The sequence below is a fragment of the Eriocheir sinensis genome, chromosome 44 (genome assembly GCF_024679095.1).
Source record: "Eriocheir sinensis breed Jianghai 21 chromosome 44, ASM2467909v1, whole genome shotgun sequence".
Lineage (NCBI taxonomy): Eukaryota > Metazoa > Arthropoda > Malacostraca > Decapoda > Varunidae > Eriocheir > Eriocheir sinensis.
The window spans coordinates 6,657,980-6,669,123 of NC_066552.1; the positions used below are offsets into that span (position 1 = coordinate 6,657,980).

Consider the following 11,144-nt stretch of genomic DNA (forward strand, 5'->3'; position numbering starts at 1 on the left):
CAAGGGATGTTCACCGAGGTTGTGGCAGTTTTGTTTACGATATTTCCTGGGTAAGATTGGTTTCGTCTTAACGCGCCGATATCTCGTGTCCTACTTAATTTGCGACTCTTCTGTTGTCACATATGTGCATAATAACATTTAAACCTCCCGGACTAATAGGCTTTTACCTGCGGGGGGAGGGGGGGTGCTTCTCCCTCCCCCCCTGACTGGCAACACCATATAGACCTCTCATCCTTGATATAGACGGTGCTGTGGTGGCAAGGCTTGCCTCCCCTATCATCAATATGCTGTGTTTGTATAATACGCCGGATGTTATTCTGCTGTTATCTGCTCATCCGTGATTTGTATATAAATGACTATTCACTGGTCCCGGCGATCATGTAGAAGACATTAGCTAGCACCTACTGAATGTTGAAATCGTAATATATTTTAAGGAAAATAAGTCTTCCAATTCATGCTATGTTTTATTCAAATTATATATATTTATTGTCATATTGCGTAATGTGCGCATTGTTGTAACTACCCACTCTTGAGTCAAGTGGAATATGTTGGCTCATGTTATAACTTTAAAAAAATAACGGGATTCCTTTCTCCTTATAGTCCATCGACTCTAACTTGAGCCCTGAGGCTTGGCCCGGGGAAACCCCCATTATTTACAGATCTAGCGATAACCAGCGCATGGTGATCTGTCTCAGTGATAGTCTGTACGTTATCTATTTATGATATGAATATATATATATATATATATATATATATATATATATATATATATATATATATATATATATATATATATTACGACTGCATGGTGTTATGCATGGCTTGGGATTAGAAGGAAAAACAACGACTCAGTAAACCTTCCATATCACTTGGCACGTGGCTCATGCGACGTTGCTGGCAGACGGACCTTGGCAACAGGCGCCAGGCCGCACAGCCATGCAAGAGAGAATGAGAGAGAGAGACCCCCTCTGAGGAGAGTAATGGAGTGATGTGGCACCAGCGCGGTCCCGTTGGGAATCCCTGCTGAGGAGCGCCCAAGGGCATCGAAGTTAAAATCGATAGACTATAGCAGCATTACTATAACCAACAAGTAACATCTCTACTAATTCTTAACAAATACGTACTATCGATCACGAAACTGTGTCTCTTTTTTGGCTCATCCTTCATGGTTATATCGTCAACGGCTCCTTGAAAAAAATAATACAAGTAGGCTAGAGTATGAAAGGCACGTATATGTCTTATTGCTCTCGTCTTTCTCAGTAGGATTGTAATTATTCCTCGAACAGTGGAACGCCAGCACTCCTCGGGCGAGCAGCCGGGTGGCCCTTCTACGGAGGCGAGGTGGACCCGTGGGGTCATCCTCGCTTATGGCCACCCCTCCGTGGTCAAGTCGACCAGTCGGCTGCTCGCACGAGTACCGCTACGGGTGTCTGCTGGGCGCCTGCCCAGAGAGCCCGTGCCTCCGTCACTGCTCGCCGGCTTTTACCCTTGGCCTCTTTGCCCGTGGCTGTGGCGGCGGCGGAGGCTTCCCTACACCCGCCGCACGCCAGCGGCGGGTTCCCCCCTGCGACGGGCCGTCGCATAGACAAAGGCCCGTTCCCCCTTTTTAGGGGGTAAATCCTTCTAAAAAAATTCCTCGAACACACACACACACCATTGCTACCACTACCCCCATAACGACCTCCAAACCCTTTAATCTACCCACAGATGCTTGCATGTCTGCTCTCCTTTGCTGACTAATTTTCTTCCATTACCACTTCCCCCACCTGTCTGTCTTCCTGTTGATGTACTTTCCCTTTACCTATCTGTTTGCGCATGTCCTAGCTCCACCTGTCCACTATTCCTTTCTTTTTTAACCTCTCGGTCACAGAAGCTTGACGATGGTAATGGCGTATTGGGAGTCACTGGCGGCAGCGAAGGGTTTTGTACCGTCCGGGGCCACGTACTTGTTGACCTGCTGGTTGTGGAGGACGGTGAACGAGAGCACGTCATCACACATTTGCTGTTGAGGGATGGGAGTCTAGATTAGGTCGTAGTTAGTAGGGTTGTTAATGCTCTGCTAGGTTTGGTTAGGCTAAATTCAGGTCAGGTTTGGGCAGAGTGAGATGCGATGGGTTTGGTTAGGTTAGTTTTGTATGGTTTGGTTATAGCTGTCTAGGGTTGGACATGCTCTGCTCTGCTAGGTTTGTTTTGGGTAAACATAGGTTAGGTTATGGCATTAGGATGTGATGAAATTGGTTTAGTTAGGTTAGTTTTGTATGGTTTGGTTACAGCTGGTCAGGGTTGGTTATGCCTTGCTCTACTAGGTAAATTTGTTAGGTGTGGGCAGAGTGAGATGTGATGGGTTTGGTTAATTAAGTGAGGTTTGGGTTAGGTAAGGTTAGGCTAGGTTTGGCTAAATTCTGCTCAGGTTAGGACAGTGAGACGTGATGAGTTTGGTTAAGTGAGGTTTGGTTTAGGTTAGGTTAGGTAAGGTTAGGCTAGGTCAGGCTAAATTCTGCTCAGGTTAGGACAGAGCGAGACATGATGAGTTTGATTAAGTGAGGTTTGGTTTAAGTTAGGTTAGGTAAGGTTAGGCTAGGTTAGACTAAATTCTGCTTAGGTTAGGACAGAGTGAGACGTGATGAGTTTGGTTAAGTGAGGTTTGGATTTAAACAAGGTTATGTTTGATTAGGTTATGTTTACCTAAATGGATGGCCTTAGGTTTGGTGAGTTTGAGATCACTTTATTTGTTATTTCTGATTGTTGGTCAAGTGCCTGTAGTCCGTATTTTTAAGCCTATCGGCACCTCAGCTCACCTGTTTGAAAAGCCTCTCGTCGAAGTTGCTGAGATTGTCATGAATTATTTTGTGATGCTCATGATAGTTTTACACGACCTCTGCACCATGAATGGGGGAAAAAGCACCTATATGAAAACTCGGTTAATCTACTCTATGACCCTGGGAAATAATCGTATCACTTAGCTCGATACGTTTAATTAAGAATAAGGATTTGTGTTGCTTGATTTACCTGAGTGAGAGGAGATGTGTTGGTTGTGAAGACCGCCTCGAACCCTAAGCTTTTCGCCATCCGTATGTTCTCCCGTTCCATAAACTGTGTAAGGAGATAGGAAGGGTGTGAAGGGACTTTACACACACACACAAACACACTCTCTCTCTCTCTCTCTCTCTCTCTCTCTCTCTCTCTCTCTCTCTCTCTCTCTCTCCTACCTCCATCAGTTCCACGTTTTCCGCTGGTCCGGTGTTGATCAAGGTGCCCTCCATGAAGTTATGCAACACAGGTCCTTTGGGTAGCTTCTCCCTGCAAAGACGGAAAGAAGTGAAAGGCAACTGCTAAAGAAAAACGGGAAAGCGAAATTACTGGAACGCGACCTCTTGTAAGAACGATAATATTAACGATACACAATTGTTACTCCTTGGAACCACTTACTTAATCTGCCTTTCCCATCCAGGTTAGATCGTTATTACTGGATATGATCACCAATTTGCACGCACCAATCCGCCTAGTATTCATATAAAAAAGCAAAATTAATCGGGAAATTTGATACTAGGCTTGAAAATTATTGATGAACGTTTACTTTGATATAGTTCATGGATAGTCTCTCTCTCTCTCTCTCTCTCTCTCTCTCTCTCTCTCTCTCTCTCTCTCTCTCTCTCTCTCTCTCTCTCTCACCTGCAAGGGCGCTCCATCTCCTCGAGGAACTCCAGCACGATGTTGAGCTTCGGGGACGCCTCAAGCTCTGGCTCCTTCCACACATCGAAGTTGAGGGAACAGCCCACCACCACCTCCGGCTTGTCTGCTCGCGTCACCACGTAGCTGCAAGGGGTTAGAGGACAAGGAGGAGGAGGGTGAAGAGGACGAAGAAAGAGAAGGAGAAGGAGAAGGCGGGTGAAGAAGAATAAGGAGAAGAATAAGACGAAGAAAGATGGTGAACAAGACAAAGAAAGAGAAGTAGAATGAGGAGAAGAAGAAGAAGGAGAAAGAGGGTGAAGAGGACGAAGAAAAAGGAGAGAGAGGGTGAAGACGAAACAGAAAAAGAAGAAACGGAAGAAGAAAAAATATAATAAGATTGGTAACTCGGTTCTCACTGACGAAGACAGGCAAAGCCTCCAAGAGGATTTGCACAAAATTTCAGCTTGGTCGGATGGATGGGAAATGCCCTTTAACGTAAACAAGTGCCAGGTCCTTCAAGTTGGAACGAGGAATAAGAAGTTCGATTACGAAATGCACAGCGTTAAACTCAAAAGCGTTCAATGCGTCAAGGACTTGGGGATCAAAATCGCGTCAAACCTCAAATTCTCACAGCAATGCATCGATGCAGCAAATAAAGCGAACAGAATGTTGGGCTTCATTAAAAGAAACTTTTTATTCAAGAATAAAGATGTAATACTCACGCTCTACAATAGTTTAGTCAGACCCCACTTGGAATATGCGGTACAGTTTTGGTCTCCCCACCATGCAAAGGATATTGCTAAATTAGAAGGTGTTCAGCGTCGGGCAACGAAAATGATCCCTTCCTTGCTCAACAAATCCTACGAAGAAAGGCTTTCTACCCTTAACATGTTCTCTATTGAGAAACGTCGCCTCCGAGGAAAACTGATCGAATGTTTTAAAATACTTAATGGTTTCACGAATGTAGACAGATCAACATTGTTTATGATCGATGACACTTTGCGCACGAGGAACAATGGCGTAAAACTCAGATGTAGACTAGTAAATTCAGACTGCAACAAATTTTTCTTCACCAACGTTGTAGTGCGAGAATGGAATAAGCTTCCACCATCAGTGGTCCAGTGTAACACGATTGACTCCTTCAAAAATAAGCTCGACCGTCACTTCCTTCAACTTAATATCAACTAGAGTAGAAATGCAACGTTTAGGAGCCTTCTGATTAATGTAAAATCACTTAGGTTTAAGGACAGACCACCTAGTCTGGACCATGGGGTCTGTGTGGTCTGATTTTCTATGTAAATCTATGTAAATATCTCTCTCTCTCTCTCTCTCTCTCTCTCTCTCTCTCTCTCTCTCACTGCTTCCGTAGGTCTGTTTCCCTTTCTGCGGCTTCTTTGCCTTATTGAATTCACTCCTCTTCCCTGATAGTAGTACTTGCCTTACAGCTTCTATGTCTGTCTTACTTTCCTTCCTCCTCTCTCTTTTTGCTGCCCTCCTTCCCTCCTCGTCTCCCTGCTTCCTCCATTCTCTTCCTTCTCTCTGCTGCTTTCATTCCCTCCTCGTCTCCCTGCTTCCTCCATTCTCTTCCTTCTCTCTGCTGCTTTCATTCCCTCGTCTCCCTGCTTCCTTCCTTCCTTCCCTTCCTCCTCTCTCTGCTGCTCTCATTCCCTCCTCGTCTCTACTTCTTTTCTTCCCTTCCACCCGCTCCTGCCACGCTCCTTCCCTTCCTCTCACCTCAGCTCGTCCTCCACCAGCCTCGTCCAGCCGGATTCCAGTAGCACTTTGTACTCCCAAGGCTCGCAGCCAAGATACACTTCCAGGTCACCCTTCTTCGAGAAGCTGTTCGCGATCAGGCTGTGTGTGTGTGTGTGTGTGTGTGTGTGTGTGTGTGTGTGTGTGTGTGTGTGTGTGTGTGTGTGTGTGTGTGTGTGAAATATAGACACAGAGTTAGACATACACAAATGGAAATCGAAAATAAATAAAGGGGTGACATACATACAAATAGATGAAATGGAAAGATATATACACATACAAATAAAAAAAAATACGGAAAGACAGGTGGTCAGGGTGGATACAAGGGGGAGGCAGGGATGAGATGCAAAGTTGATTTATATTTCATTATTTTGGCAAGGGTGAGTATGCCCCACGATAATAGTAAGAGATTCGTTGCAATGTGTGCGATCATTTTCCCCATTACACATTCCTCCTTTCCTCTCCTACTTCCCTACGCATCCATAAAGTATAAAAATAATTGAAAGCACTAGTAACCAGCTACTCACTCGAAGACCTGGTCCTTGTGGTGAGTAGCGAGCCTCGTCACCGTGTATTGGTCTAGCTTCGTCCCCTTACTGCACACGGGCGCTCCACTTTCCTCCACTTCCGTCTCCTCCTCGTCCCCTTCATCGTCCGCCACCTTTCTCATACTGGCCAGCACCTCCCCTAGTGAAGTTGCCCTCATGAACTCGCCAATACCTGCAAAGGGGGGAGGGGATGGATATTTATTGTTATTACTTATATGGCAACAGAAGAGTAGTTAGTAAGGTTAGAAACGAGATACGGGCACATAAATAAAACTAGTTTTAACTATGTTCAACTGATTTTAGGTTTGATATTTTTTCTTTAACTTGCTCACCTCTCCAATATATCAAGCTTGTCAATAATGTTTATATGTATTATTTATTTATTCATTTGTTTATTCATATATGTATATGATTTTTTTCATTTACTTTGCTATCTTTTCTTCTTACTCATAATTTGAACATATCCTTCTTATCACTTATAACTGAGATTTCATTCATGCCTTGCTTACCAATTGATCAACAGCTGTTCATAGTCTTTCCCCTCACCGCACTTAATTGTCTCAAACTTTTTCTTCACAACCTTTCCTGCCCAAACCCTTCCCTCCCACATGATCTCCACGCTAACACACCCTCCCTCGTTACCCTCCCCAGCCACTCACCAACGACGTATCCCTGGTCCTTGAGAGCCATGATAGTCGAGACGGAGTTGAGGGAGTTGCCGCCGATATTGAAGAAGTTGGTATCGAGAGACAGACTCGTCCCCTTGGATACGGCAGGACCCAGCACGCGCCCCACCGTCAGCAGGAGTGTGCGGGCGGCCTCCTCCTCCTGTGACCCCGCCTGCACGCCCGCCAAGTCGATCTGGATGTCTTCGGCGTCTCCTGAAGGGGTTAGAGGTGAGTGAGTGAATGAGAGACGATTGTTAGGTTAAGGATATGTGTGGCGTGTTGGGTTAGGCGACGGGAGGTAGCTGGAGGTGGAAAAGGTCAAAGGAATGGGTGTTTGGATGCTTTAGTGGAGTGCTTCAGTGGAGGATATGAGGGTCGGTTTGGTGCAGGTGTAGATATGCAATTTTTTTTTACCTTGTCATGATTCAGGTAAAATTACAAGTAAGAGATCTATGAGTTGATTTTTAGCTAATGTACTTCTCTTTTCTTCCTCCTCCTCCTCCTCCTCCTCCTCCCAGTGACTCACCTTCAGCCTGTCGTTCGTACACCCTGAGCAGCTCCTGGCGGTCCACCTTACCGTTCACCAGCAGCGGAAAGTCTTGGAGGCGGAGCACCTGTCCAACACACACAGGTAATCACAAAAGTCACTACTACCACTACTTCTACTACCATTACTACCACTACCATCTTTATTACCACACCACTACTACCATTACCACCATTACTACTACTACTACTACTACTACTACTACTACTACTACTACTACTACTACTACTACTAACCACTACCATCATTACCACCACCACCATCACCACCACCACCATCACCACTATCACTACTACTACTACTATACTACTACTACTACTACTACTACTACTACTACGATGACGACGACAAGGACTTCTACTAGTTTGCTTATTTTTAACATGGCAGTAACATGATTAGCAACAATGGTAGTAACAACATCCTTAGAAATAATATTAGTAGCTTCAATTGATATGATAATTTGAATGTGGAACGTTTGTGGGTAGTTAATTCATATCCTTACTATTACTACTACTACTACTACTACTGCTGCTGCTGCTACTGATTCTACTACCACCACCACCACCACTACTACTACTACCTTCCTCCACCCTGACGCCATCACCGCTAATCAAGGTGGGCCATGCGGGTCGTCCTCTCACCTGCGGCACCATGTAGGGCTGCAGGAGAGTTTCTAGCTGGTCCTTCAGGTCTTCCGGTTGTAGGTCGCTCTCGTCACTCGTGTAGAAGGCAAGGAGGACCTGGAGAAGGAGGAGGAGGAGGAGGAGGAGGAGGAGGAACAGGAAGATACTAATGATTCTCCTGTTTCTCTTATAACTGATTTTGCTTACGCTGCTATTTTCATTGCTTATGTTACTTCTACTACAACTACTACTAGATCTTTTTGACGATGAGGCAGACTTCGCGTGAGCTTGAAATTTGACAGTCTCGGTAAAGCTGCAGAATACACTCCGTAATTCTGTCTTGGGTGCGTCTGGGTGACACACTTTTGGACTTGAAGTAATTGTATTTTTACTCCTCCGAATCTGTTAAACAATCGTTGCGAAACAGGTGACGCTCATTCAACTTATTCCTAGTGATCCATGATTTAGTGACATTTTACCTAGATTTTCTTTACGGCTTAATTTTTCGAGAGCACCCTGATTCAAGAGATTAAATGAAAGGCATAGTATGATAGCATGACAGTATAATTTTCTCTTTCTCTGCTGCCCTCTTTCCTTCCTCGTCTCTCAGCTTCCTTCCTTCCTTTGTTTTTCTTTTCCTTTCTCTCTGAAATCACTCCTCACAACCACCTACACGTTTTCCTCACCTGGTTGATCTCGCCGGGGCTGTAGCAGATTATGGTGACCTTGTCCACGCCTTTGACCTTCTTGACCGCCATATCAACCTCGATCAGATCTACGCGGTGACCTCTTACTTTGATCTGGGTGTCGGCGCGTCCCTCGAAAACCAGGGCCCCGTCAACCACCCTCCCGAAGTCCCCCGTGCGGTAGAGAACGTTGTACTCTGATAGAAGGTGACAGAGGGAGAGACAGGAAGGGACTCAGTGGAAGGATGACTGGAATATAATGGTCGTCTTTCTTCTGTTGAATTGTGCTTTTTGGTGGTGTATGTTCATCATCGTCTGTATGAGGTATATGGAAACAAGTGTACTCCAGTCTGATAAAATAATAATAACCTCGGCGTCTTAGAGAGGAAAACAGTTGACTATTCAGCTAGTTGTGGGCAGTAAGCCACTCTGCAAACTGCGAACAATATTTCACCACGGGACTCTACTACCCATCAACGTATAACTTCCTACCACAACGGTGAAGACAATAACAAGTTTGACCTTATATGAATTTACAAGATGCTGTTAAAAAAATGGACACTTACCTGGGTCATTGTCGTGTTTGTTAGGGATGAACTTGTCCGACTGAGCCCCGCCTACGTAGCCACTAGCGATGTTGAGGCCGGCGGCGCACACCTCCCCTTTCCTGCCCTCCTTCACCACCTGCCCGTCAGCCCCGAGCAGATAAATCCTACAGTTGTCGATGGGAGAACCTGCGGGGTGGACGGTGTTAAGCAAGGAGAAAGCGGCATGGGTGATAGATTAACCCCTCCCCCAATTTTGCATGGTCCTATACTTCCTATTTATCCTTATTTTTACTTCTCACCCGTTCCCCAGTTCCTTCAAAGTCACTAATAAACAACACTTATCTCTTCGTCCCTTTCCTACTTTTTCTTATTTTTACTTCCCACTCCTTCCTAATTCCTTCATAATCACTTACTAGCCAACATTTTTCTCTTTGTCCTCCTCCGACTTTTCCTAATTTTTACTTCTCACGCCTTTCTCAATTGCTTCAAAATCACTTAATACTAATCAACACTTTTTCCCTTCGTCCCTCTTTCCATCCACCTACTTTGACCTATTCATCATTCCATCAATCAAGACACTTCTCCACCCGAAATTGACCTCTCCTCTGACCTCTTGTTCTTTTTTTCTTTTGTTGGAGCAGCGTCTAGAGGACTTTGTTGCTGTTTTGTTTTGTTTTTTACCTTTGAGCTGCCTCCTTTGCTGTAAAAAAAATCCATCCATCCGTCCATCCATCCATTCATCCATCCTTACCAATTGGCACCTTGTTCTTGACCAGTCTGGCGGTGGCCTCGCGAGGGTCATGAAACTGTAAGTAGGTCACGTCGCCCATGACCTCCGTTGATCCGTAAAAGTTGCAGATGGTCTGAAAAAATTTAGAGTTTTGCACAAACCTCGGTGATTAGTATGTGTGTGTGTGTGTGTGTGTGTGTGTGTGTGTGTGTGTGTGAATGATTTTCATGTTCGAGTTTAGAATTTTAACGTGCGAAAAGAAATATGAAGTGTTCGAAATGGCATATTGAAAAAAAAAAAAATGGAGGGAGGACTAGCAAGTTCAGTAAATCCGTTAGCATAAAAATGTCGAAAAATAAAAAGATAGAGCGGGGAGCCACATTACGGCAGAATTAGAGAGATAGAAGAGTCACAAAGAGTTTATTTCGACGTTATCGTGTCCATTGTCGTTGATAGTACTGTTGATATTGCTAGTGTAAATTTTGTTGATGGTGATGACGACGATGATGATGATGATGATGATGATAATGAGGAGGAGGAGGAGGAGGACCTGTTCTCACCTGGCCGTTAGTAAAGGTTTTGAAGAAAGCGTGAAGCATATCGGCGGGAAGCACTTCACCGGAGCACACCCACAGCCTGCACACAAAATAACAAATACAAGATTGCAAACAGGATGGCAAACAGCAATAGCGACAGTATGTAGAAAAGGAAAACACCTGAGAATATGGGTCCTGAACTAGTTACTGCGTTCCTTACCTGAGGGTCTTGAGCTTGGGGGCGGTGGGGGAGGAGGAGCAGTGGAGGAGGATGGAGCGCAGGAGGCTTGGCACGAGGACGAGGCGGCCCACTTTGGCCTCGTCCAGCACCGTGACCAGGTCGTCCACCGCCTGAATCATAGCCTGAGGGGGCGAGGCAGAGAGATAGATAGATAAATAGATAGATAGAGATAGATTGACTGATTGACTGACTGACTGATTGATTGATTGACTGTGACTGACTGACTGACTGACTGATGGAATAGATTGGTAGATATTTAGACATATATTGGCTTATTGCTTTTCTTTAGCTACGTGAGAGGATACACTTCATATTCATTATTGGAAACATTGTATTTCACCACTATGTTGATACTACTACTACCACTGTTACTACCACGACCACGATTACGACTATTTCCACTCCTCCTACCACCACCACCACCAGCTTTCCCTCACCTTCGGCACCACCACCAGGCTGTGACCGGTGAGCAATGGACCGAAGATCTCGCTAAGTGAGTCGACAAACGTGAGCGCCGTCTTGAAGCAGCACACCTGAGGGACGATACTTATTAAGCGCCAGAACACCTTAAAGATAGCTTTTACTTTTCTCCA

The 11,144-nt window shown here is 45.0% G+C and overlaps 1 protein-coding gene across 2 annotated transcripts in view; it reads right to left on the reverse strand.

Annotated features, from left to right (window-relative positions):
* Window positions 1-451: 451 nt before the first annotated feature.
* LOC126980367 (zwittermicin A synthase ZmaJ-like) overlaps window positions 452-11,144 on the reverse strand; it is a 30,838-nt gene continuing 20,145 nt past the window's right edge. For both annotated transcript variants that reach the window (XM_050830214.1, XM_050830213.1), the window contains exons 6-20: window positions 10,989-11,084; window positions 10,531-10,673; window positions 10,335-10,410; window positions 9,796-9,907; window positions 9,063-9,230; window positions 8,497-8,693; window positions 7,829-7,927; window positions 7,167-7,254; window positions 6,632-6,853; window positions 5,952-6,144; window positions 5,407-5,526; window positions 3,673-3,816; window positions 3,210-3,300; window positions 3,010-3,093; window positions 452-2,002 (exon numbers count right to left, since the gene is read on the reverse strand). In XM_050830214.1, the coding sequence (XP_050686171.1) occupies window positions 1,865-2,002; window positions 3,010-3,093; window positions 3,210-3,300; window positions 3,673-3,816; window positions 5,407-5,526; window positions 5,952-6,144; window positions 6,632-6,853; window positions 7,167-7,254; window positions 7,829-7,927; window positions 8,497-8,693; window positions 9,063-9,230; window positions 9,796-9,907; window positions 10,335-10,410; window positions 10,531-10,673; window positions 10,989-11,084 (1,971 nt within the window). In that variant the 3' untranslated portion in view covers window positions 452-1,864. The remainder of the gene's footprint in view (window positions 2,003-3,009; window positions 3,094-3,209; window positions 3,301-3,672; window positions 3,817-5,406; window positions 5,527-5,951; window positions 6,145-6,631; window positions 6,854-7,166; window positions 7,255-7,828; window positions 7,928-8,496; window positions 8,694-9,062; window positions 9,231-9,795; window positions 9,908-10,334; window positions 10,411-10,530; window positions 10,674-10,988; window positions 11,085-11,144) is intronic.